Genomic DNA, 25,942 nt, shown 5'->3' with positions numbered 1-25,942 from the left:
TCGGCCAGGCAGAATTTTGCCTTGTAAGCAAAGCAAAGATTTCTCCGCACCCCCTCCCCCCCCCCGCTCCTCCCCTCCCAACCCACCATCCCTTTTGTGCCTCTTAAGGCAAAACATCTGCTCGAGTGAGCTCCCTCCCTCTATGGAAAACGGTGGAACAGAATAATCAGCCTTCAGCGGCAACAGCTTGACAGCGAAGGAGGGGGAATTCTTGCCAGGCGGTTTCTTTAGCTCCTCGCTGGAGACCTGCCACGATCCAGAAAACTGGGGTCATTCCACAGGGTTTTAGAGCCAAGCTAGAGACGATGTTAAAGACGTCATCGTCTGTCCCTTTTCCAATCCTTTTTAAAACATGGGGTGGGACGGATTACGATCCGGACTGGAGCAGACAGACAGTGCTGGAGCGATGGAGGGCGTGTGTGTGTGTATGTATAGTATTGGAGGGGGGATTTTCAGTGGCAAAAAGGGCTCTGGAGGAAAATGCAAACTTTCCACCAGTCCAACGCACCACGGTCCCGGTACCCCACCACCAAGGGCAGTGGGAACAAAATACATCAGTGGTTCCCAAACTTTTTCAGGTCACCGCCCCCTTGGTTCCACAAACTCATGCCCAGTGCCCCCCTACCCTACCCTATAAAAATCATTAATCAGAATAGCGGTTTTCGACGACCCACTAAGGAAGATAATAACAATAAAATTCAAAACAATAACAATTAATTTAATATTTATTCAAAATCCAATTACAATTTTTAGTTTATTCAATTAAACTTGATCCAGTGATATCATCTTTTCAAAGTTTGATAGTCATTTAGCAAGAATATTAGAGATCACATTTAGTAACTAGGGTAGAGTACCTCACTATTCTGTAAATTCTTAATGTGATGGATGGGCTTGATGAAGGGATACCAGTTTCCCAATGTCTGGTTTAAAGTCACTTAACAGGAGTCTTAAATCACCATGTTGAGTAATCTGGAGTCGATTTCTTCGCTTGGAGAGAAGTAGGCAGACCACACTAAAACCACGTTCCACCAAGTAGGATGTTGGAAATGCAACCAGGAGCTTCTGAACCACGCTCCATAGTGCAGGATAGTGGGGCACACCAAGCAGGGTCTGTCTCTTCATTAGCGTTTTGGTGCTTTTGAAACATTTCAATTCACCATTAAAAGGACTCTTTTTAAACGGTATTTATACATGTGTGGGTTCTTCCCCTGTATGTCTTGGGACCAAACTACCTTCTCCCATAAAAATGTCCCTGGGTTTTAAGACCTTCTGGAGAGGCGCTTCTCGGAAAAGACCACCTCGAGCGCCCCCCTGCTGCCTCTTTGCCTCTTAGCGCCCCCTATGCAATCCCACCGCCCCCCAGGGGGCGGTACCGCCCACTTTGGGAACCACTGAAATACATGAATTCGCTTTGACGAATTCAGTGATTTTTCTTCTTCTTCTTAAGGAATTGTGATGTTGTGGTTCAACAGCGCTGGAACCAGGTGAGGCTGGTGGCTCCGATGTCAGTGAAGCACTGAATCCGCTCCGGGTTTCAGTCAGAACTCCGCGCCTTGGACACCTCCTTTAGAGTTCTGACTGAAACCCGGAGCGGATTCAGCGCCCCAAAGACATCGAAGCCGCTGGCCTTCACTGGGTGGGAAGTAGATTTAGTTTGGGACAACGGTTGCAACTTCTCTGTGCAATATATGCAGACAAGCAGCTGAAAATCTACTGGTGATCACAAAAGCAGTCGGATTACTGGACGACCCGACTAGGTAGCCATAATTGTTGCTGCCCCCCATTCACTTATAAAGTGGGGTAGTTCAGTGGGACGCCCGTGGTTCGGTGACTCTGCTCCTGGTTTTGGTCCGAACCAGTCCGAACTCTCAGGGAGGTCTCCCAGCTGCGATGCCGGTGGGATGATGAATCCGTTCCGGGGTTTCAGTCAGGACTCTGCAGGGAAAGGATTGGAACGGGAGGGGAGGGGGGGTTTCCTGATCTATAAGCGTCAAGGGTCGATATTATCAGGCACGGGCTGATGCCCCAATCCCAGAATAGGGCCCATAGTTGGTCTCCGGAACTGCTTTCCGCTGCTCCTCCTCGGCCTCGCTCTCGCTGCCTAACCATCTGCCCTCTCTGAAGAGGAGGAGGAGAAATAGCAACCCCTCCTTGCCTTGAACTCTCTCCCTCCCGAAATGGGAAGAGAGCTCAGTGGGGCAAGCTTTTTCCTTTGCTCGCTGGATGGCTTCCCGTGGATTGCGTTGGGCGGACCGTACGGGGATGTGATTTGCAGGCAGCTGGCCTGGGCCGCGCCAAGCGTTTTGGCTGCGTTTCGAGACTTTCCATCCAAGCCAGGCTCTCTCTCTCTCTCTCTCCAAACTAGAAGTTCACCTGGGCTTTTTTGGCACCAGCTCGCTCCTCCCAGAATCACTATTTTTTTCTCTCAAAACGATGTGCTTTTCGCTCCCTCCTGGTGTGTGTGTGTGTGTGTATTTATTTATTACATTTCTATCCCACTTTTTTTCCTCCAAGGAACCCAAGGCAGCATACATAATCCTCCTCCTCTCCATATTATCCTCACAACAACCCTGTGAGGTAGGTTGGGCTGAGAGTCTGTGACTGGCCCAAAGTCACCCAGTGGGTTTCCATGGCTGAGTGGGGACTAGAACCCGGATCTCCCGACTCCCAGTCCAACACTCTAACCACTCCACCACACTGTGTAGCAAAGTTCTTGCGTAGCCCTCGTTTTGGGACTGAGTGGGTGGGATGGGATAGCTGCAGACAGACTGTGTGGGAGCTGGGCCTCTACCGCTGAGCTATTGTCCTTCACCTCGAAATGAAATAAGGTTCTAGTCCTCATAGTTCTGAATAAAGAGCTGGATTCAACCGAAACGTGGGAAGCCGCCTGATACTGAGTCAGAACCTGAGTGTCGTCAACACGGACTGGCAGCAGCGGCTCTCCAGTCTTCCAGGCTGGATTCTTTCCCAGCCCTACCTGGAGATGTCGGGAATCAAACCTGTGACCTTCTGCATGCCAAACAGGTCCTCTGTCACCCTGAGCTACGGCCCTCTCCCTGCAAGAAGGCTCTTGGGGCCAGTTTGCACAACCAGCGAATCGCGGCGTGACGCCTTTTCCCGGGGGCCGTACCATTTTAGACTGCAGGGCTGCGTATGGGCTTGCATGTTTGAACGCTAATCCCTCCCCCACAAAAAAGCACACCGTACACGCCTCTCCCTGGCGTGGGATAACAGCATGTGGCAGAGAGTTCGGGTTTAGCCTAGTGCTTTTCCTCCTGGACCTGCTGGTTGTTTTACGTTCAGGGAATTCGTTGGTGTGTGGTGGAGCACAGAAAAATGCAGCCCCTCCACTTGCAGCAGAACAAGCTTTTAACATGCAGTTCCGCTGATGGTGTGGGCTGGTTCTTTGAATGGTGCAGAACCTGTGTATCTGTCTCCTATTTCAGGCGAGGTAAAGAGTCATCCAGAGTCCCTTATGCCTGTCTGGCTTGCTAACCTTGCGTGTGGCCTAAGTCAGTGGTGAGGGAGGGATATAGCAGTGGTTAAGTCACTCCTGAGGGAGGGAAAGTCAGTGGCGAGGGAGGGAAATGCACTATGTACATGCTCAGTGGCATACGTCGTCATCAACATCATCATTATTATTATTATTATTATTATTTATTGCATTTTTATACCGCCCAACAGCTGAAGCTCCCTGGGCGGTTCACAAAAACAAAAACTTTATTACGGTCACTGACCAGACTTTACACATACAAAAGAGTAGGGCGAAATTACGTACACATTTGGGAAATATGAGGGAGCCGGTGTGGTGTAGTGGCTAAAGTGTTGGACTGGGATTTGGGAGATCCGGGTTCTAGTCCCCACTCAGCCATGGAAACCCACCGGGTGACTTTGGGCCAGTCACAGCCTCTCAGCCCAACCTACCTCACAGGGTTGTTGTTGTGAGGATAAAATGGAGCGGAGGAGGATTATGCACGCTGCCTTGGGCTCCTTGGAGGAAAAAAGGCAGGATATAAATGCAATAATAAATAAAATAAATAAATAGCATTCAAAAAGAATTTTTCAAAAGCCTCGATGGTGTCTCTGTCCTCTGTGGAGCGGCATATGTATTTACCGGCACTGAGCAAATGCATTCGAAGCTGGTGCAAAGGCGAGCCTGGAATTTTCTACTGTTGACTCTACCGCTGCAACGGCATGGTGGACGCCTTCACCTCTTCTCTTCCTCTCTCCTTCAGCGAGGGTTACAAACAGCATTTCAGCCACCGCGACCTGCGGGCGTATTCGGTGCGTCCCCTCCTGGCCTTCCCAACCCACTACACTGGGGACGCCCAATGGATGAGTGACACGGAGACCTCCACCATCTGGGACGACGACTCGCGCAAAACAGACTGGAGCGGCTCACAGAAGACCCTGAAAGATGCCCGTGGCAGCAGAGGCACAACCGACCATTCCTTTCGCTCGGCCTCTAGGGATGAGCTATAAAAGCGGTCTGGTAAGTAATGCCCGGGAAACAGATGTGCAGCAGATGTGGAAGCACTCAAGAGTCACGTGCTGTAAGGAGTTATTGGGCCGCCGGAAACGTTTTCCCAGAAGGCATTGCTCTCTTGACGTATTCCCCCCCCCAAAAAAAACCCATTTATTTGGTTTATATTCGGCCACCCTGTTCTCTGAGTTGCTTCAAATATCCACAAGGAGTGGTTGAGGGCGCACAAGAGAAAAGTCCTGGTCAAACATTTGAAAACAAAGAAGCTGTAGAGATTTTTCTTCCTGCCTTCCTAATGTAAATCTGAGATCTATGTATCGGCAATGTGAATTCTAACTCCTTGCTGTATCTACTATCTAAGTAGTAGATAGTACTATCTACTATCTACTACTAGTAGTAAAGGCTATCTACTTCACTTTTTAAAAAAAATATACTACCTATTTTGATTTTTTAAAAAAGCACAGTCAGGGTTTTTTTTTATTTAAAGTTGCAAAACTGCTCTGCAGATGAAAGGTTCAATGGGTTGGTGACGTCACACGTGCCGGCCAGTCAGTGCTGTGCGTGGTCACGTTTGGCTACAAATATACAGAACTGTTTTCTTCCCCTGAGTTCAACCCTGGAGAGAAAAGGGTGCGTTTTGCACAGAACGCAGGCCTCGCTGGTCAAATGACGTCTTTGTATGCTCTACACCCTATCCGAATGCAGTGGACTCAGGGTTTCTAGGACAGATAAATTAGCATCCTCAAAGGAAATCATGGTTCATTACAGGACTGGTGGTTTTCTGAAAGCCTGTACTACGCAGAGTTGTGTGTGCAACTCACATTTCATTGGAAGTTCTTTCTTGGTTTAACGTGGCATGGCTTTAACTGGAAAGTGTCCATCTCTCTAAAAACGAACAAAAAACCTCTCTCCAGGGCTGCCTTTCTCTCTAGCAGCCAATTTTGTGAGTCATTTTGCTGAGGCCTACAGTAGGGTGACCCTATGGAAAGGAGGACCGGGCTGCTGTATCTTTCACAGTGGTATAGAAAAAGGAATTTCAGCAGGTGTCATTTGTATGCATGCAGCACCTGGTGAAATCCCCTCTTCATCACAACAGTTAAAGCTGCAGGAGCCCTGCCCTATTGACCAGTTACAAAACAGAGCATGGAATTCCCTGCTGTGTTTGTAACTGCTCAAGGGACCTGTGTATATAGATTGGTGTATCGTCGTTGTGAACAAAGTAAGCATAGCTGTCTGACGTGAGACCACATTGGTGCACGGTGTTCTGTGCGTGCCTGAATTTGCAGTCCTGTGCAAATCTGCTGAGAACGAGGTCCTCCCGTGGGCTTCAATGGGACTTACTCCTGAGAGAATGTTTACCAGCCGTAATCTTACTCTCAGTTGCCCTGTGTCACCAAGGCAGTGTGCAACAATTCAAATCAAACAGAAATACAGAAAAAACAAAAAGCCGTGAATCCGCATTACAAGATTAAAATCATGTTTTGAACCCTGTTATTAAAGCACTATTGTTAGTGCTTCAAATCATAACAAATAATGATTTAAAAGACACGTTGCTAGTCCTTGTGGGCTGAAAGTGGCTGGCCAGTGCCTGGGGAAACCTCAGCAACTGGAATAATCAGAATTCATTGCTTCAAGGCTTTATCCACTGGGATTTTAGGATGTTTTTAGAATGTTTTCAGGATGTTTTAACAATGTATATTACGTTTTTATTCAGTTTTATGTATTTTATATTTACTGTTGTTCCCCGCCTCGAACAAAATGGAGAGGCGGGTAAGAAATAATAATAATAATAATAATAATAATAATAATAATAATAATAATAATAATAATAGGCACATACATGTAGTTCTACTAAGCCGAACACAGCGCATAGTTAAATTATGGAACTCACTACCACAAGATGTAGTGATGGCCACCAATTTGGATGGCTTTAAAAGGGGGTTGGATAAATTCCTGGAGGGGGAGGCTATCCATGGCTACTAGCCCTGATGGTTGTGTGTTACCTCCAGTATTCAAGGCAGTAAGCCTGTGTGCACCAGTTGCTGGGGAACATGGGTGGGAGGGTGCTGTTGTACCATGTCCTGCCTTGTTGGTCCCTGGCCGATGGCTGGTTGGCCACACTGTGAACAGAGTGCTGGTCTAGATGGACCCTTGGTCTGATCCAGCATCAGGGCTCTTCTTATGTTCTTATGTTCAGACTTTCTTCTCCAAATATTATCTTCTTACTGGATTTTTCTCCCTGGAATAACACCAATCTCTTCCCTTCCAGGCTCACCTTCCGCACCCCTACGAGTGTGAGAGAAATTCAAAAGCCAGGTTACATTCTCCCACTCTCCACCTTCTCTCAGGACACTGTTTGCTTGAGATGTTTGAACAAAGAGGGGACTGTGTGCGAAACATGTTTCAAAGGCCGGTGTGTGCTTTCCCAGCAACTCTGAAATCTCCCATGTGGGACCACAAAGGCGCTTTCAGGCCAGTAATGTGGAACTTTTCCTTCACGTTCCCCTGGGAACAAAGCTGAATTCACACCTACAGCGGAGTGGCTCTGGAACTGCCGTGACCTTGGGTCCCCTTGGATATTTCTTCTTCTTTTTAACCCCCCTGGGGGGAGGGGGGACGCTCCTTCCTCTGCAGCCTGCCCAGGCCTAGGTTACTTTGTACAGATGTTTGCTGTTAGAACGGTCCAACATTCCAACTTTATATGAACTTTGGTTTGGATAAATTATTTGTACCAATTTGGGTTAGTTTTCTGTTCCCCCTTGCATTGCCGTGGGTGCTAAGGAGAGACGGCGTCTTCCTTCTAAGCCAGCCGGGATTTCTAACGGCTGCCTCTTTGACTGGGACAGTCATTCCAGATAACCATGGAGCAGAAATAAGGCTCCTGCTAAGCTGTTTTCATCTCAGGTTCTCTCTGTTCGCCTTGAATCAACGCACATCACCAGTTCTTCAACTCTGCTTTTTTGGTGTGTTTTTTTAAATTGAAGTAAGCAAACTACATTGCAGATTAAACACGAGCTCTTATTTAAATTTAGAGGTTTCTGTCTTTGCTGCAGTCTTGTTCCCCTCTCTAAAGCAAAGGGTTACCAACTTTTTTTCTGTTAGGGCTCCTGTTAGACAGATCTAACACCTTACAGAAATTCATCCCGCAAAGTTTTTCCCCCCATCACTGATTCTCCATGCTGGAGGAAGTGTCACTTGCTGCATTTAAGAATGTGCATCTGCTGATGGCACAGGAGCCCTATCTAGAGAGAAAGTTGGCAACCTGTAGTCTTTAGTGCTTCTGCTTCCTTGGGGCATCTCGTTGCAGGACCCAACAAAAATGTGTTTTGTGTGTGTGTGTGTGTTTTTAAAGTGCAGAATTTGTGACCCTCCAAACCCTATTTTATAGGGATGGGGGAGGAAAAAGAAAACCTCCCCGCACAAAGAAAACTAGTATCTAAGGCTTGGCTGGAAATGTCCCTGGCATCCTAGTTTTCTAGGAGCAATGTTTGTGTGTGCGTGTGTTTAATGGGAGGGGGGGAATTCATTTGTGAACCCCTCTCCCTGCATTCCTTCTACAGTGATGCATCCCAGACACAGGTTTGCTATCTTGGTGAGAATTAGCCCTTCTGAATAAGGGAAACGCAGGAGTTAAGCTGCCTGGCCCTTTAAGGCTCCATTCCAGACTGACCCCCCCTTCCTCTGTTGCTATGTACATCTCCTTCATCCTAGCAACAGTGAAGCCGTTCTGCCTCTTAAAGGGACCGGCTACTTTCTCTCCATCGCCACTAACCTCCCGGTCTCCTCTCGGGCAAATCACAGCCACAGGCACCATGGCTCCCAAGAAGAAAGGAGGGCGTAAGAAGGAAGAGCCCCCCAAGGAACCCGAGATAGACGAAAACATTGTACCGGAGCACAGCCGGGAATTTTACTTGATTCAGATCCGAGATCTGGAAGGGCGGCTGTCCCGGTGCGTAAAGGGGATGTTGCTTTGGTGGGTGTCTGCGCATGCGCAAAGTGTATTCTTTGATGTCTGTGCCCCGGAGACGGGCAGTTGGAATAGGGCGGAAATGTCGGAGATCCATCGACCTGAACCACTTTGTTCCCAGAATTGCCTCCTCAACCTCTGAGATGGGAGGTGGTGGTGGGTGAAGGACTGAACTTCAATGAGCATTGATGGCTGGTGGCTCCCAGCTGTCTTGGAGCGCCCCAGCTGCTTGGAAAAACTAAACACCCGCCCCCCCCCCCCCCCGCAACACACACACAAGTTTGGCAGCTTGACCAGGGGCTGCTTGAGTTTTCCACTAAGTGGTCAAAAACAGGAAGTTTGTGGGTGGGGAAGCCAAGGGTAGGGAGGTTCTATGGTAGCCCCTACAATGGTCCATTCGTCTCCATCTCGCAGTACCTAAGATAGCGTACACAGTTCCTTTGGGTACACTTGGTACCGGCTGCCAACCAAGTTGACACACTGGGTACTTTGTCCTGTGTTCTGTGACCTGCAAGTACAACTGCATACTTTAAAGGCCTGTTTCAAATATTACAATATTCTTTAAAAAAAAGAAAGGTGGGGTGGGGGAAAGAGTAAATGACACATAAATTGTAAAGGCAGACCAAACATCCAAATAGGAGTCCATTTGTGAATGGCGCCTATACACCACTCTCTTAAAATGTCAGTGGTGTTGTTAAGTCTTTAATCCATTGCACTAGAGGTGGTGAGCTTTTATCTTTCCAATATTGTAGTGCCGGTTGTTTAGCAGTCGAGAGGGCGTGGTGTCTGTTGTGATGTATGGAGTGGTGTGTGTGTGCAGTCCCAGATTTAGGAACAAGCCAAGAAAGCCATGGCTTCGGCCCTCGTATTATGAGGGGCCTCTGAATATCTTGGAGATGACTAAGATGTAAGATAAACAAAGATGACATTGTTTTGGCTTCACTACGCTGGAAAATCTGGTGTGACTTACAACAGAGTTGCCTTATGTAGAGAAAGTGTGGCAATGCAGCATTTAGTTTTATTTATTTTATTATTGCATTTATTTATTATTGCATTTATACCCCACCTTTTTTCCTGCAAGGAACCCAAGGCAGTGTACATAATCCTCCTCCTCTCCACTTTATTCTCACAACAACAACCCTGTGAGGTGGGTTGGGCTGAGAGTCTGTGACTGGAGGCCATAAGCGCAAACTAGAGCCAGTTTTAAAGGAGTTCAAAACTTACTTTATTAGTGCTCTTATACATGTCTTCAGAGAAGGCTATCTAACACTGTTTAACTATAAGCACCCCTTAACATTGGATGGTACCCTTTTGTTACCCTTCCTCTTATCATGATAACCCTCTCTATTTTTATGGTGTGGAGCTGCTGAATCTTGATATGGGTTAGGGCCTCAACAAGCCTTCATCTGGCCCTCTGTGTGTGTGTGTGTGTGTGTGTGTGTGGTGGGGTGGGGTGTGTGGTTGTGTAGTTGTTCCGTTCCGTTGCATCCGTCTTTCGTTAGATACCAGAAGAAATGGGACGAGCTGCAAGTGAGTGAAGACCTCTTCCGGACTGAATACGAGAAGATGATCGCAGACAACAAGGAGATCGTGGCCTTCCTGAAGAAGACGCTCAACCAGCGCGTGGACGAGATCGCGGATCTCACTTACCAGCTGCAGAGCCTGCAGCTGGCCAAGGACTCGGAGAAGGACGCCTTCGAAGCCCAGCTGGCCCAGCTGCGGCACGAATTCCAAGAGACCAAGGACGTGCTCACCTCGGAGAACATGACCCTAAGTAAGGCACGCGCGGCAACGTCTGGGAGGTCAGAGGGAGGAGGTTTGGGCTGATCTTCCTTCTCTGGGCTTCACAGGTCCCGATCCTGCCCCTTCTACTACTTGGAACAGGCTGAAGAAAAAATCAGGGCAGCTCTCTCCCTCCCCATTCATTCAGACCTTATTCTTAAATACATGCAAAAAAATAATAATTTCTTTGTCTTTTTAAATTGACATGTGTCATGTTGTTACCAGATGTGCAAAGTGGGGAAAAAATGATGTTTTTTCCTTGAGGCTTTCTGCAGTGCTAAAATCTTTAAACAAACAAACCCACCCAACCCCATCAGCATTGATGGCTTGTGGCTTATTGCTACCTGATATATCCCATCTGCTTGGTGCAGGAGTGGGAGACCGGCGGAGGCAGGGAAATGAAGAAAAGGAGTTCAGATTTATCCAGGAGAAGCCTAGGTTTTGATGTTATTGTTGTTGTTGTTATTATTATTATTATTATTACTACTACTACTACTACTCGATTCTAAGACGCCATCGATTGTAAGATGCATATTAATTTCAGTACCACCAACAGAAAAAAGCTTTGATTAGAAGAAATAATAATCGCACCCGCGATTCTAAGACGCACCCCGTTTTTAGAGATGTTTATATGGGGGAAAAAGTGCGTCTTAGAATCGAAGAAATACGGTATTATTATTATTATTAGCTTGGGATGGTTATAAATGTTATAAAAATCCATACATCTTCAATATTCCTGTCCCAATGACAGCTTGCGACCACCACGCACACACACACACACACCACTTCATATCATGCAGGAAATCTTTACCTTTAGATACTGGATATAAAAGTATCTGCTATGTAGCTTGCTGGGCAATGAATTCAGATCTTGCAAACCCTTCTTGAATGTTTCTGAGGTCTTGCAAAGCTGTGTTGATTTCTCTCTCTCTCTCTCTTTTTAAATGGAATGCCCTGGTTTAGTCATCAAAATTCCAATTGCTTTACCCAAAGGAGTGTAAAATGGAGGAACAAATGCATTCATTAAATCCTCGACAAATTCTCCTTTAATTTTTCTGGTCCCCTGTCTCGACCAGCTCTACTCTTGGGTAATGGAGGGAGTGTGTTTGCGTTTGGAATTCCAGACATGTTGCTTAAGGACGTGATTCCTGTTGTCCAGGTGGCAAGCTGGCTGCTCTGGAGGAATTTCGGATCCAGAAAGACGAGCTCATGGCCAGGTTTTCCGACCTTGAGAGTCAACTGATGCAACAGGAGGAGAATCATAAGGAATACATTTATAACCTGGAGAAGAAGGCTGTGATTGACAAGGAGCGGTGCGTTGCCACACAGCAGGGCGTCTGGAAGTGCCATGAGCGCCATGACTGTTCAGGCAGCTGGAGGATATAGGTGTCAAATGAGGGGTGGGGGCGGAGCCAGAGACAAGATGGTGGCTCAGGGGGTGGAGCCCTATGAGGGGAGACGGAAAGAACTGGGCCTGTTTAGCCTGGAGAAGAGAAGATGGAGGGGAGACATGAGAGCACTCTTCAAATACTTCAAAGGTTGTCACACAGAGGAGGGCCAGGATCTCTTCTCCATCATCCCAGAGCGCAGGACACAGAATAACGGGCTCAAGTGACAGGAAGCCCAATTCCGGCTGGACAGCAGGAAAAACTTCCTGACTGTTAGAGCAGTACGACAATGGAACCAATGGCCTAGGGAGGTTGCAGACCTCTCTCACGCTAGAGGCCTTCAAGAGGCAGCTGGACAACCATCTGTCAGGGATGTTTGAAGGTGGATTCCTGCATTGAGCAGGGGGTTGGACTCGATGGCCTTATAGGCCCCTTCCAACTCTACTATTCCATGATTCTATTAACCCACTGAGCCCCACAAGGCATGCACTGGCAAGGCCTGAATATCCAAGCCCAAACCTGATGGCCACCAATTTGGATGGCTTTAAAAGAGGGTTGGATAAATTCCTGGAGGCGAAGGCTATCAATGGCTACTAGCCATGATGGTTGTGTGCTCCCTCCAGTATTCGAGGCAATAAGCCTGTGTTGCTGGGGAACATGGGCGGGAGGATTCTGTTGCACCATGTCCTGCTTGTTCATCCCTGGCCGATGGCTGGTGGGCCACTGTGTGAACAGAGTGCTGGACTGGATGGACCCTTGGTCTGATCCAGCAGGGCTCTTCTTATGTTCTTATTGACCTACCCTTGAGTAACCACAGAAAGGACTCACAAACTACTGTGAGTAGGCAATCATGAACGCACAATAAAAGCTTTGTGTAGAAAGGCCCCAAGTCTGCAATATGGGACCCACTTTCACAACTTTCTCCATGCCCAACGTGGCGCCGATAGCTTTGCTGCGACCCATCTGGACTGATCTCGTGACCCACTTTTGGGTTGCGACCCACCAGTTCTAGGTTGACTGTATGAAAAGGAGGAAGGGGCTCCTGTATCTTTAACAGCTGCATAGAAAAGGGAATTTCAGCAGGTGTCATTTGTATATATGGAGAACCTGCTGAAATTCCCTCTTCATCACAACAGTGAAAGCTGCAGGAGCTATGCTAGAGTGACCAGATACAAAAGAGGGCAGGGCTCCTGCAGCTTTCACTGTTGTGCCGAAGAGGGGATTTCGCCAAGTGCTGCATGCCTACAAAGGACACCTGCTGAAATTCCCTTTTCTATGCAACTGTTAAAGATACAGGAGCCTTGTCCTCTTTTCCATATGATCACCCCAACCAGTTGAAGACCACTGCTCTAAAACCTGCCGCTCATAGGGGTTACGTTAACAGTGGAGGCGGATCAGGTACTGGCCAATGGGCCCTTGTCAATTCCCAGTGGAGGCTCCAGCGAACGCCGGGGCACGTCTGTCCGTTCCAGGGCGGTGCAGGTGATGCCCCCTCTGCCCCTCACAGGCTGAAGAAAGAGATGCTCCACCGGGTGAATGCCGTCGCAGCCGAGTTCCGGAAGGTCTCCAACAACCAGATGGCGGAGACCACCAAGCGCACCGTCCGGGAGAACGTCACCATCAGCGTCCAGCTGACGAAGATAACGGAGCAGAGCCTCCAACTCATCCAAGAGAATGACCGACTGAAGGAGGCCCTTGCCGAGGCCCGGAAGCACCTGGCGTTGCTGGAGCAAAATGAGAAGAGGATGGCCAAAACCAGTGTCAGCAATCAGAAGGTGAGCGGCCCTCGGCCACAAAGGGCCGTGTTCCGGGCGACAATGGATTCATTGCACCCAGTTTAGTGGTCACATTTACATCCCACCTGCAAGATGGCTCATGTGATTCTCTTCCTCGCCATTTTGGTCCTCCCAACAACAACCCTGGGAGGTAGGTTAGGTTGAAAGGCAGTGAGCTTCAAAGCCGAGTGGGGACTCGAACCCGGATCCCCTGAGTCCCAGTCCAATGCTCTAACCACTAGACTACACCGACTATCAGCTGCCTACTCCCATATCACGTCTCAGCCGAAGAATACAAGCGTCTTAAATGATAGAGTCTCCGTGCTCCGCACTCATAGCTCTGCTCAGTTCATTGGGCCAAGTTTCCATCCCTGACATTTATTTATTTATTTATTTATTTATTTATTTATGCATTTTTATGCTGCCATTCAGCCAAAAAAGGCTCTCATGGTGGCTTACAAAAGTATTTCTTGACAGTCCCTGCCCACAGGCTTACAATCTAAAAGACACGACACAAAAGGAAAGGGGATTGGGAGGGAGGAGGAAGGGGGAAAGGAAAGGAAATTCAGGCACTACAATCTTAGTTGCAAAGTTCAGCAGTGACAGTTGGCAGCAGGAGGGACGGGGCTCTCAGCTGGAGCTGGACCCAGGCACGATGGAGGGGTGCCTGGCTGCTGCTTCCTCCCTCACTGGTGGCCTCTGCAGAGACAGTTGGTAGCAGGAGGGAGGGGGCTCTCAGCTGGAACTGGACCCAGGCATGATGGAGAGGTGCCTGGCTGCTGCTTCCTCCCTCACTGTTGGTCTCTGCAGAGACAGTTGATAGCAGGAGGGAGGGGGGTCTCAGCTGGAGCTGGACCCAGGCATGATGGAGAGGTGCCTGGCTGCTGCTTCCTCCCTCATTGGAGGCCTCTGCAGTGACAGTTGGTAGCAGGAGGGAGGGGGCTCTCAGCTGGAGCTGGACCCAGGCACGATGGAGAGGTGCCTGGCTGCGGCTTCCTCCCTCCAGGAGTTTATGATCCGCTTGGCCCGAAAAGTTGGAGGGGAACCCCAAAGCAGAACATACAAAAGCCGCCTTGTACCTCCAGACTCTTTGTTTCTTTAGCCCAGTATAGTCTGCACTGACAGGCAGAGGGGGCCTGATCCTGGAAACGCTGAGGATCGAAGCTGGTACAAAGCCGGGGCTGGGAGGCTCCGATGTCAGTGGGGGCAGTGACTCTGTTCTGGGTTTCACAGGTGTGGTTGGTCCACAGATGATCTGGATGCTTACTGGCAAGTGCAAAGAGCTCCAGCAGCAGGTGGATGAATACGTGCGGATGAAGGTGGTCATGGACCACACCCAGGAGGCCAACGAACTGCTGGAGCAGCAGAACCTGGCGCTCAGGTACGTCTTTCCAGAGGATGGATGTGTGCGTGCGCGAAAAGGATTGTGATTTAGGCCTGGTGGGCTGCCTTGTGTAGGAATGTCTTTTTCTATCCAGTTTTTGGGGTGGGAGCTCCCTGGCGGAAAACAGGACATTGTTTTTACTAGGGTGACCATACGAAAAACAGGACTGGGCTCCTGTATCTTTAACAGTTGAATGAATTTCAGCAGGTGACGTTAGTATGCCTGCAGCACCTGGTGAAATCCCCTCTTCATCACAACAATTAAAGCTGCAGGAGCCCTGCCCTCTTTTGTGTCTGATCACTCTAGTATAGCTCCTGCAGCTTCTGCATGCGTACAAATGACACCTGCTGAAATTCCTTTTTCAATCCAACTGTTAAAGACACAGGAGCCCTGTCCTCCTTTTCATATGGGCACCCTATTTTTTTTTTTACAAGCGGTGTGGTTTGCATTCTAGATACCGCCAGCTCTTTCCCACCATTCCAGCTACGCAACATGGTTAGACAGAAAGAAGTCCTACAACTCCCAGAATTCTTCAGGAATTGTAGGACTTTTTCCAGTCTAAATGTGTGTAGGGTTGTGCCCTAAACTATGGTGACCATATGAAAAGGAGGACAGGGCTCCTGTATCTTTAACAGTTGGATTGAAAAGGGAATTTCAGCAGGTGTCATTTGTATATACGGGGAACCTGGTGAAATTCCCTTTTCTATGCAACAGTTAAAGATACAGGAGCCCTGTCCTCCTTTTCATATGGTCACCCTACCTAAACCTTTTAGCCTTTCCTTGTAGGGGACATGCTCCCTCACCACCTTCTCCGGCACGATCCTTTCTCCCCTGCAGTGCAGCAAAGCGAAACCGGCCACGGTATTTCAAGCGTGGCCTCACCGTAGGTTTTTACACTGCCGTCACCACACCGGCTGCTTTTATTTTCCCAACCTTTTCCTAATAAGTATCAGCCGAGGGTCCCCAACCTTTTCACATCAGTCGGCACCCTGAGTGTCACGAGTGCTCTCACAAAATGGCCGCCACAGTAGTCGTGGCAGTCAGAAAACACGCCTTCTCCAGAAGGCAAACAGGTGGGACTAAATAATAAAAATAATAATTTGTTGGAGAACGAGGCAGGGTGTGTGTGTGTGTGTGTTCTGAAACAAAACCGCACTTTTGAATCCAAAGAAAGATGCTGCTGAAAGACAGCACTTCGCTTTGCAGCATGCCGGCCTCCCAATTTAATAATTAAAACATATTAAAAAGTAAAGAGGTGTCCATGGACACGTTGGTGGCCACAGGAACCACGTTGAAGACCCTGAGGAAAAATAGCTAGCCTGGAATTCTTTCCTTTCACAACTCCTAAATGCCGGGTTGACGTTTTCAACCACCATGACTTCAAAGCATCTTTCCTAGTGAGTAGGGTGACCCTATGAAAAGGAGGGCAGGGCTCCTGTGTCTTTAACAGTTGGATTGAAAAAGGAATTTCAGCAGGTGTCATTTGTATATATGGAGAACCTGGTGAAATCCCCTCTTCGTCACAACAGTTAAAGCTGCAGGAGCTATACTGCAGCTATACTGTGACCAGATTTAAATGAGGGCAGGGCACCTGCAGCTTTAACTGTTGTGATGAAGAGGGAATTTCACCAGGTTCCCCATATATACAAATGACACTTGCTGAAATTCCCTTTTCTGTGCAACTGTTAAAGATATGGGAGCCCGGTCCTCCTTTTCATAGGGTCACCCTACTAGTGAGCAACTGCTAGCTGCCCTCTAACGACTTCTTTTTCGCCCTCCCCCAACTCTCCTACCCCACTCAGAGAGGAGCTGAGCATGCAGAAGGACAAGTTGGCGTGCAAAATGACTGAGGAGCAGGACCAAGCAAAAGCCCTCGAGGACGAACAGCAGCAGAGGAGGACTGCCGAGAGGGTCCTCAAACACACCGCCCAGGGCCTCAAGGAAGTGCTGGCGGTGAGTTCCGCAACGGTCCCCAGAAGACAGGGACGCTGGCGGGAGTTTTATCGTCGGTGTGTTTAGACCTGTTGCTAGCAGTGGCACCATTAGAGTAGGCCTTTGGGGCAAACGCCTGGGCGCCTGCTCGACAAGATGAGCAGGAGGGCCCCAAATGCTAACCACATCTTGAAGGAACAATACACATGACCGCCTAAATGAGCTGTGCCCCCTAAGACCAGCTGAAGGAAGTGGAATGAGGATGATCAGGGGTCTGGAAACAAAGCCCTATGAGGAGAGGCTGGAAGAACTGGGCAGGTTTAGCCTGGAGAAGAGAAGGCTGAGGGGAGACATGAGAGCACTCTTGAAATACTTCAAAGGTTCCCACACAGAGGAGGGCCAGGATCTCTTCTCGATCCTCCCAGAGTGCAGGACACGGAATAACGGGCTCAAGTTAAAGGAAGCCAGATTCCAGCTGGACATCAGGAAAAACTTCCTGACTGTTAGAGCAGTACGACAATGGAACCAGTTACCTAGGGAGATTGTGGGCTCTCTCACACTAGAGGCCTTCAAGAGGGAGCTAGACAACCATCTGTCAGGGATGCTTTCGGGTGGATTCCTGCATTGAGCAGGGGGTTGGACTCGATGGCCTTGTAGGCCCCTTCCATAGAATCATATTCTATGATTCTATAATTCTATGATTCTCTTCGAAATATTTCCACTGACCCATTGCACACGATAAACAAAACAGAGTGTACAGCGAAAACACCCCGAATCGTCCAAGAAAGCGTTTTTGTAGGATGAAAGTGCCTACAACTCCCAGCATCCCCCAGCCAGGGTACGGCCAGGAAAAAGAGGCTGCAGCACCCCTGATCTAAACTTATGCTCAGATTGGGGTCACAGCACAGAGTTCTGTCTGCCCCACTTCAACCGCCGGTCTCCCTCGATGTCTGGGCGCTGGGCTCGCTGCAACCCGAGGGAGCCTGATTGTGGGGGGTTGCCTCCCTCCTTCCCTCCCTCCCTCCGTAGGACCGGCCGTTGGACGAGGAGGAGGAGGATGGCGACTTCGACGTGATCTTCCAGCTGCGGCGCAAGGACGCCCTGCAGGGCCTCCTCAACCTGCTGAACCGAAGCATCGCGCGCATCGAGGCCAACGAGGCCCTTCGGCCTTTCCTGCTGGAGAGCAAGGCGGCCAAACTGTCGGGCGTGATGGAAAGGTAAGGAAGAGGGGCCTGCTCAGATGGGACCAGTGGGAGTCCACAGTGGTGGTGGTGGTGGAGGAGGAGGAGGAGGAGGAGGAGGAGGAGGAGGAGGAGGAGGAGGAGGCCGGCTCCTGGGACGGTGGTGTGCCGTGGCACGTGGTCAGAGCCAAGCCGTGCCAAGAAAGGACCAGAATGAGCGAGCTAGTTTGCCTCCACCTTCCCCAGCCCTTCTCCTCCGGACAGCGGAGGTTCGTAGCTGGGATGTCTGTGGGGCGGTGAATCCGCTTCGGGTTCCAATCAGAACCGGTCAGAGAGCGATCCAAGGTGTGTCCGCAAGTCAAATGAGGGTCATCTGCGTGGTTTCTTGATGCGTTTGGGGAGGTTGCGGGGGGAGCCCCTGGGCCCGATCCACTCTTCCCATCCCTGCGCACCACCCGCCGTTCCCCGCCACGCTGCTCCTCGGACCATTCTTTTCCCCTCTCAGGTCTTCCAGCGAGTGGCGCACCAAGGCACCTCCCACCATGTCGCACTGCAACATCTACAAGGCAGTGAAGCCTCGGCCCACCCACAGCATGCCCTCCCTGAACGCGATCTCCCGGGCCCGAGTCGACACGCTTCGCCCCTACTTGAGTGCCAAGGAGGTGAGTGGGGCCGGGGCGAACGCCCTCTCTAAAGGGATCTGTTCCTTCTGGATCTGGAACGGATCTATCTGTTTGGCCCTGAATGGCTCTGGAATGGGTCTATCGATTCGGATCTAAATGGAGCTAGAATGGATCTATTTGTTTGGAACTAAATGGAGCTCGAGGGGATTTATTTGGATCGAAGTGGATCTATCTAAGTGGATTTCTTTCTATCTATCTCCATCTATTCTAAATGGAAGCTCCAAATCTCTGAATGCCAGTTCCTGGGGGATAAATAGAGATTTCTGCCTTGCCTGTGGGCCATCTGGCCACTAGCCACTGTAGGAAACAGGCCGCCGTTTAAATAGACATTTGCTTTGAGCCAGCGGAGCTGCCCATAGGTGTGCAAGTTGTCCCTGTTTTCATAGAAACGGAACCGAGCTGGGGGGGGGGGGGTCGTCCATCTGTCAACTAAAGCACCCTTCCCCAACCTGGCACATTCTAGATGTTTTGGACTACAGCTCCCAGGATTCCTGACCGTTGGCCATGCTGGCTGGGGCTGATGGGGGTTGAAGTCCAAAACAGTCAGAAGGGACCGGTTGGGGAAGGCTGAAATACAACACCCCTAATAGATGGCTCTGCTTAAACCCTCCAGTGGAGGAGAGCCTGCCACCTCCGGAAAGAGTCGGTTCCACTGTCGGAACATCCCGTACCTGGCGGGCGTCTCCTAATATTCAGTGGGAATCTTCTGGCCGTTGCTTCTGGGCCTCGCCTGCAAAATGTTGGCCCTCATGCCTAGCTCGAACCCCGGCCCCTTCTCTCCGCAGCCCTTAATCTCGTTGTGGAAAGCGGAAACGGAAGACAAAGAGGTCGGGCCGCAAGAGGAACCCCCCGAGAAGGAGTGCAGCCTGCCGGAGACGGTGATGGAGCGGGTCTCCCACGAGCTGCTCGGGAAGTAGGGACAGAAGGAGAGGAGAGCCGGTCTTCTGCAATGGGTGCTTGCTCCTGTCCCTCCAAGCGACGGTGGCAAGACGGTGCGGGAGTGGAGGGACTTTGTCTTGTTTTTTTGAAAATATATATATATATACGGACTGGCCTGTGCAAAACTGCCCGATAAAAGAGGTTTGCAGAAAGGAGCAAAGTGGAGCAAGGGACCTGCTACGGTTGGTGCCCAGGTTCCACGGCCGTCTGAGGTCCATGTTGGGACGCCCCAATTTCATAAAATCTGTTCCGTTTGCGTTGAGCAGAGTTGCTGGGTGCCTTTTTTCTGCCGTCCGCTCGTTGACAGAATCAGATTTTCCCCAAGTACACAAATCCCTCCCCCTCCCCCGAATGTGCATTTTTGTCCGGTTATTTATTCTTTTTTTATGAATGGTTTCTACACCTAAATTTGCGAAGAATTCTGGAAAGTAAAAACAAACGAAGAAACAACAAAAATACTCCGTCTGCAAATCTGTGGAATCTGTAGGACTCGGGAAAAGCAGATCTGGAATTTGGAATCCTCGAAATCCACGCTTTTTTCGTTGTGTTGCCGGTTTCTCCCACGTCCCTGGTTCTCAGGGCGGCCTTCCCCTGGTGCCCTCGAGATGTGTTGGACTACAGCTCCCAGCTGGGGACTGTAGTCCAACACAGCTGGAGGGCAACGAATCGGAGAAGGTGGCCTTAGAGCAGCCTTCCTCAACCTGGGGTGCTCCAGATGTGTTGGACTACAACTCCCAGAATGCCCCAGCCAGGGAGATGCAGTCCAACACATCTGGAGCGCCCCAGGTTGAGGAAGGCTGCCTTAGAGGATAGCTGTTGGCACAGAGGCCTCCGGAAGTGACATCTGGCAGGGAAAAGGTAGGCCTAACCTTTCTCATAGCCGAGGGGGGGCTGTTGGCGGTTGGGGGTTTGGATTCTGAGTTAAACTGGAAGGCTTGCGTCAGCCGTCATACCAGAAAAGACGGACTTTTAAGTGTGTGGAAAGGTAAGCGATTGTGCCCCGTTGCCGTACGCTTTCTAATTCGGCCCAAAAGGGCAATGGGACTAGAAGCAAAGCAAAGCGCTGTGCCCCCACCGACACCCCCAGTGTCAGAGATGGGAAAACCGGCCCTGTCCGTGGAATCAACCACGCTTGGCAGTCATGGGGGCTAGAAACATGTTGCTTCGTGTTTTGTTTTTAAAAGAGGACGTCTGTGGTTCTTGGGGCGCCCGAATGGCAAATCAGCGGCCCTCTCCGAACTCGCTCGGTTCACCCAACTCCCAAGCGATCACTCCTGCCGCAGACTCTCGAAGCCTGGTCCGCCCGGGCAACAGCTGTCCCGTCGGAAGAAAGCCACCCAACGGCTGCATTCCGGGGACACCAGGCTCGTAAAAGCTCAAAGAGTTAAAAGATTATTACGCGCCCTCCCTCTTCAGGGGGGCTTTGGGCGGTTCCTTACAGGCAGCCGAGCCCTCTGGGCCGTCGTTCTTTTGCTGGATGTGTTCTAGCAGCATTCCGACAGCCTGGTCAAAGACTTGCGGTAAGGCCTCTTGCTCAGCACTGGTGAACCGGCCCAGGACGTAGCGGTCCACGGCGGCTTCTCCCGCTGGACGCCCGATGCCAACCCTGAGTCGGATCATGCTCTGGACCATAGAGGGGAGAGAGAGAGAGGGAGAAAGGGGAGTTGGGACACATATTCCTCCCAGTGCCACGTATCCCCAATCATGGGTGTCGCGCCTACCGTCCGTCCCTGTGTTCAGATCCGCCGACAGCTCAGTCCTAACACACCAAACCATGGCTTGCGCTAACTCTAGCTTTGGGCTCAAACCATGGTTTGAGCTTCCACACGTACAACCATGGTTTAGAGCACGGCTTTTTTCCCCGGGATCAATTTGAATGGCCGGTTTGGCCTTTTAGCGCATGTCTGTTGAGGTGGGGGAAAAGGTCCTACAACTTCCAGTATGCCCCAGCCACATGCTGGGAGTTGTAGGACCTTTCCCCGCCCTGTCTACACAGGCACAGGATTGCGCCCAAAGCGTCCTCATCCTCATCCTCCCGCCTCAGTTCTATCTCCAGTCGGAAGAGGCTCTGCGGTGCTGGCTTGAATAAATAATGACATCAGCCTTTTTAACAGCGAGGTCATCAAATCTGGGGGCGGGGCCCTTTCCCTCTCTGTTTGGGTCGTGGCACTGTGGGGAGGAGAAAGGGGCCTACCCAAGCGCAGAGACTTGACTCTGCCCTGGGGCTGGACAGACATGAAATTCCGCCTGTACATGACTTTGGCGGCGCACAGATCCAACCATCTGCAGCAACGCTTTCGAGGTTGGCCTCGTGGGCTCCTCGCCAGCCCATCTGCTTCCACTTGAAGCAACCTCCTCCCCCCGGCCCGGCACCAAGCGAGAAACGCTTGCGCAACCTCAAGCGGAGCGCCAAAGAGGCGCGGTTGCTAATGCGCGGCTGTCGCATGTTGGGGCGGCAGCCAAGGCCTCATGTTATGGCTGTAAACAGCCGGAGAGCGATTCTCTTCGGCGCTAAGCCTTTGGGACCGACGCAGCGACTCACATCGGAGTGTAGGGAGTTGATGCAGGAACGGACACCGTTGTGGCCTCTGGAAGGGAAGGAACAAGACACCCGGGTCAGTTTCCCGACAAAGTAAGCCAACACCTTGCAGGAGCCAGAAAACGCTTGCTTCAACCTTCCCCGACACGGTGGCAATGTTCAGGAAGTATGGGGGATCCGGGGGAACGAGCTAGTGCGGGGAAGTGGCTGGGGTGTCGGAATAGGACTGGGTTTGAAGACTCAGCCAGGAAGCTCGTTGGGTGACTCTGGGCCAGCCACCGTCTCTCAGCCTAACCTACCTCGCAGGGTTGTTGTGAGGATAAATATGGAGAGGAGGACTAAGTGAACCACTCTGGGGTCCTTGCGAGAGGAAGAAAGGCGGGATGGAAATGTGGTAATAAAAAGTGAAATTAAAATGAGTTAGCGGAGCCTGGGCCCACGAGGAGGAAGCATGGGCACTTTTTTTACCAGCAAGGACTCTGACCTCATCTGCCACCCCACTCAGATTTCTCAGTTCTCTCTGAGTTTCGCTGCGATCCTCACAGTCGCGGGGAGGGTGGATTTCCCCAGCTGCCATATCCCGTTCCGTGTTGTCATGCAAACGATTGTGGCGTGCTCTTGGATGGGCCAGTAAGACCCAGGAGCGTCACGAAAGACCAGCTCCTAATGGGTCGGAAAACCGCTAGAACCGGGTTGTTGCTACGGATCAACATGGAAGGCTGAAATGTTGGACTTTGCTCTGGGTCAGGGGCCTGAGGACTTCCATGGTGAGCACGTCAAAATCTAGCACTGCCTGGCGCACTCCTGACGTTTTGGACAACAACTTTCAGCATTCTTGACCGTTGGCCATGCTGGCTACGAGAAGTGGGTGGCACTCGGGGAGTTGTTAGCACTGCTCCTGGGACCTCTGCTTCCCGTTGCACGTTTTCTAGTTCCAAAAGCAACATCCCCCCCGCCCCAGTATCGAAAATCGGTCTCCTACCCAACTCTCTCTCTCCATCTTTAAGAGCACCAGAAGAGCCCTGCTGGATCAGACCAAGGCTCCATCTAGTCCAGCCTGCCTCAACCTGGGGCGCTCCAGATGTGTTGGAATGCATCTCCCAGAATGCCCCAGCCAGCTGCTGGCTGGGGCATTCTGGGAGATGCAGTCCAACACATCTGGAGCGCCCCAGGTTGAGGCAGGCTGATCTAGTCCATCATTCTGTTCACCGAGTGGCCCACACAATGTTTGGATCAACCGGCGAAGCACGGTTCGGAATGACGTACCGTGCGCTGCCTCCCAGCTTCAGGGCGACTTTCCCCAGGGGCTTGTCCAGGTCGTCGTGAACCAGGTAGATGTTGTCAACGTCCAGGCTGTACGTTTCCACTTGAAACAAAGAAAAAGGCATAAAAGTTTAGCGTTTCGCCCCACCGCAAGAGGATGGGGCGCCGTTCGTAAGCGCCGAGCAGGAGGAGACGTGATTTGGTCAAGTCCGCGGCGTGATCTGCCTGATGGTGGTGAACGGTCTGCCAGGATGCCTCTGAAAAGGCACATCCCTTCCGTCAAATTCCGCCCCAAATGCCCACTTTCCCTGTGAATCTTTCAACATATCCTTCTGAAGCTGGGGTCCAGGGTTGTTCGTGGTTAACAAACCATGGTTTGGCAGCATGGCTGGGTTCATAAGACACAACAACCCACGATTCAACGACAACCCATGATTCAACTCCTACCATACCGATAATCTGGCTTGTTGTGTTGTGTGAACCAGGGCCATTTTGTCTTTTTGCCTCAGGCAGCCAAATGCCTGGGGTCAGCCCTGTGTAGAAGCAAGTCCAGAAACCTCTAGAGCTAATTCCCTGCTCTGCTATGAAGCTTAATGGGTTACCATGGGCCAGTTTCTGTCTCTCAGACTAACCTACCTTGTAAGGCTGTTGTGAAGACAAAAGAACAGAGGAGAAGCCACACACAGACCATGTCATAGAATCATAGAAGAGCAGAGTTGGAAGGGGCCTACAAAGCCATCGAGTCCAACCCCCTGCTCAATGCAGGAATCCACCCTAAATGTACTACCTTGGGTTCTTTGGAGTAAAATTGGGAGAAACATCTAACCAACATGCAACCTAGTCCTCTTAACCAGGCTGGGGAGAGGGAAGGGTGTGAGAAAATTGCCACTAAACGGAAGATTTCGAACAACAGGCCCTTGGGAGCAGTGGTGGCTGGTGGCTCCGATTTCGGTGGGGCTGTGAATCCACTCTGGGTTTCAGTCAGAACCAGCCAGAACTCTTAAGGAACTCTCCAAGGCACTGAAGCCCATCCCTAAAATAGGTTCAGTAGCTTGAATAGCTCCTTTGGAGTTCTGTCTGGTTCTGGCTGAAACCCAGGATGGATTCATAGCCCTACTGAAAGCAGAGCCACCAGCCCCCACTGCTTGGGGGGTCTGTGCAGAAAGGTGTTAAGCAGGTTTACTCGAGAAGAAAGTCCCATTATCTTGAATGAGATTTACTCCTTTGCAAGTGTACTTAGTATTGCAGCCTTACAGGTTTAGAGGCGAGTGAGTTTGGTGTGTGTGTGTGTGTGTGTGTGTGATGCTGGTGATATCACTTTTAAGTCAATTTAATGGAACGAACGGCATTTCCCAAAGTCAGCATAATATCTGGTGAGCATCAGTCCACAGCATGGCAGGATAGGGCCCAGCTTGCCCTCTGCTGGACAGCAGAGGAACGGCAATCATGCATTGATGGAAAAGATTTTTGTTTTGCATCAGTGATGTCCAAGAAGCGTTCACTCACTGCCTTACACTGACCTGGCTCACACATAATGATAACCCAGACTACAGGCTGAATACAGCTTGTCACTGAATCGGTAAGTTGCTGCTATACACTTATGGTTTAACTGTGGGCTGTTAACCATGAACAACCCAGGTAAAGAACCCAAGGTTTGTGGTTGGGTTGTGAACTCTGGGTTGGTCGTGGTTAACAACCCATAGTTAAACCATAGTTCCAGGTTTGCAGGTAACGATAACCCGCAATTCAGCAACAACCCACGATTCAACCCATACTCAGGATTGTCGGTAAGTGCAAACCAGGCCATTGTTTAAATTTGAAGTTAAAAAATGAAGCGAACATTAATTTTAGCATGCACAAGGCGTCACAGAAAAGAGGCTGCCTTGCTCTCTTCTGGGGAAAAAAAGAACTGGAGGGGACGAGCCCTCTTGGGTAGGTGTCTCCTTGTGGCAGTTCTGAACTATTTCCTGTTCGCCTCGGGTGCCCGAGCAGCTTCCGGGAGTCCAAGGCGAACTCCACTCCACTGGTTACGAGGAAGAGGAAGAGCCCCTCTTACCAGCGCCAAGCACGGAGAGGCCGTTGGCGTTCATGAACCGGCGAGGCTTCATCAGCACCAGCTCCACGTCTCCCAGGCCGGCGATGGCCACGTCCGCGCAGCACCGCCGGTCCATTTTCCACTTGTCGGCCACGCTCAGCTTGCTGGCCAGGTGATTAAGGACAGCCATGCCCACGCTGTGGCGGGTGCCACGCAGACCGTAATTTCCCAGTCCGGCCACCTGTGAAGCGAGGCCCTACGTACATCAGTATGCTTGGGTGCACCAGTTGCTGGGGAACATGGGAGGGGGGGTGCGCTGTTGCACTCATGTCCTGCCTGTGGGTTTCCCGTGGGCAGCTGTTTTGGCCACTGCGTGAACTGAGTGCTGGACTGGATGGACCCTTGGCCTGACCCACCAGGGCTCTGATGTTCTTACAGGATAGTGCGTACTGTTAGTCCTTCTTAGAGTAGACCCATTGGAATGAATGGGAGAACAGTTAGTCATGACTAGCTCCAGGCCCATTCATTTTGATGGGTCTTCTTCCCCACAGACAGCAAAAAAATAATAATAGTAATAAAATTTTTTTTTTG

At 50.5% G+C, this 25,942-nt stretch overlaps 3 protein-coding genes across 3 annotated transcripts in view; 2 read left to right on the top strand and 1 right to left on the bottom strand.

Annotated features, from left to right (window-relative positions):
* Window positions 1-7,079, top strand: part of CERCAM (cerebral endothelial cell adhesion molecule) — a 29,670-nt gene extending 22,591 nt beyond the window's left edge. Inside the window, exons 12-13 of the mRNA XM_063144582.1 lie at window positions 4,236-4,492; window positions 6,753-7,079. Coding sequence (XP_063000652.1) covers window positions 4,236-4,482 — 247 coding nt within the window. The 3' untranslated portion in view covers window positions 4,483-4,492; window positions 6,753-7,079. The remainder of the gene's footprint in view (window positions 1-4,235; window positions 4,493-6,752) is intronic.
* Window positions 7,080-8,283: 1,204 nt separating this feature from the next.
* On the top strand, window positions 8,284-19,500 carry CFAP157 (cilia and flagella associated protein 157). The gene is made up of 9 exons (XM_063144590.1): window positions 8,284-8,432; window positions 9,953-10,224; window positions 11,392-11,545; window positions 13,128-13,395; window positions 14,646-14,776; window positions 16,582-16,732; window positions 17,741-17,928; window positions 18,398-18,554; window positions 19,361-19,500. The coding sequence occupies exons 1-9, from the start codon at window positions 8,296-8,298 to the stop codon at window positions 19,490-19,492; spliced, it is 1,590 nt and encodes a 529-aa protein (XP_063000660.1). The 5' UTR covers window positions 8,284-8,295; the 3' UTR covers window positions 19,493-19,500.
* Window positions 19,501-20,863: 1,363 nt separating this feature from the next.
* PTRH1 (peptidyl-tRNA hydrolase 1 homolog) overlaps window positions 20,864-25,942 on the bottom strand; it is a 295,083-nt gene continuing 290,004 nt past the window's right edge. Inside the window, exons 3-6 of the mRNA XM_063144586.1 lie at window positions 25,373-25,592; window positions 23,320-23,419; window positions 22,057-22,102; window positions 20,864-21,137 (exon numbers count right to left, since the gene is read on the bottom strand). Of these exons, the coding sequence (XP_063000656.1) occupies window positions 20,910-21,137; window positions 22,057-22,102; window positions 23,320-23,419; window positions 25,373-25,592 (594 nt within the window). The 3' untranslated portion in view covers window positions 20,864-20,909. The remainder of the gene's footprint in view (window positions 21,138-22,056; window positions 22,103-23,319; window positions 23,420-25,372; window positions 25,593-25,942) is intronic.

Source organism: Elgaria multicarinata, chromosome 19 (genome assembly GCF_023053635.1).
Source record: "Elgaria multicarinata webbii isolate HBS135686 ecotype San Diego chromosome 19, rElgMul1.1.pri, whole genome shotgun sequence".
Lineage (NCBI taxonomy): Eukaryota > Metazoa > Chordata > Lepidosauria > Squamata > Anguidae > Elgaria > Elgaria multicarinata.
The sequence above is the reverse complement of the archived record's forward strand: the minus strand, read 5'-3'. Positions and strand labels throughout refer to the sequence as shown.

What these genes read in the sequence shown, in the direction of transcription:
- CFAP157 (XM_063144590.1), top strand. Translation starts at nt 8,296, where the DNA reads ATGGCTCCCAAGAAGAAAGGAGGGCGTAAGAAGGAAGAGCCCCCCAAG. An exon ending in GCTGTGATTGACAAGGAGCG is followed by an intron (nt 11,546 to 13,127) that starts GTGCGTTGCCAC and finishes TGCCCCTCACAG; the next exon opens with GCTGAAGAAAGAGATGCTCC. An exon ending in CCTACTTGAGTGCCAAGGAG is followed by an intron (nt 18,555 to 19,360) that starts GTGAGTGGGGCC and finishes TTCTCTCCGCAG; the next exon opens with CCCTTAATCTCGTTGTGGAA.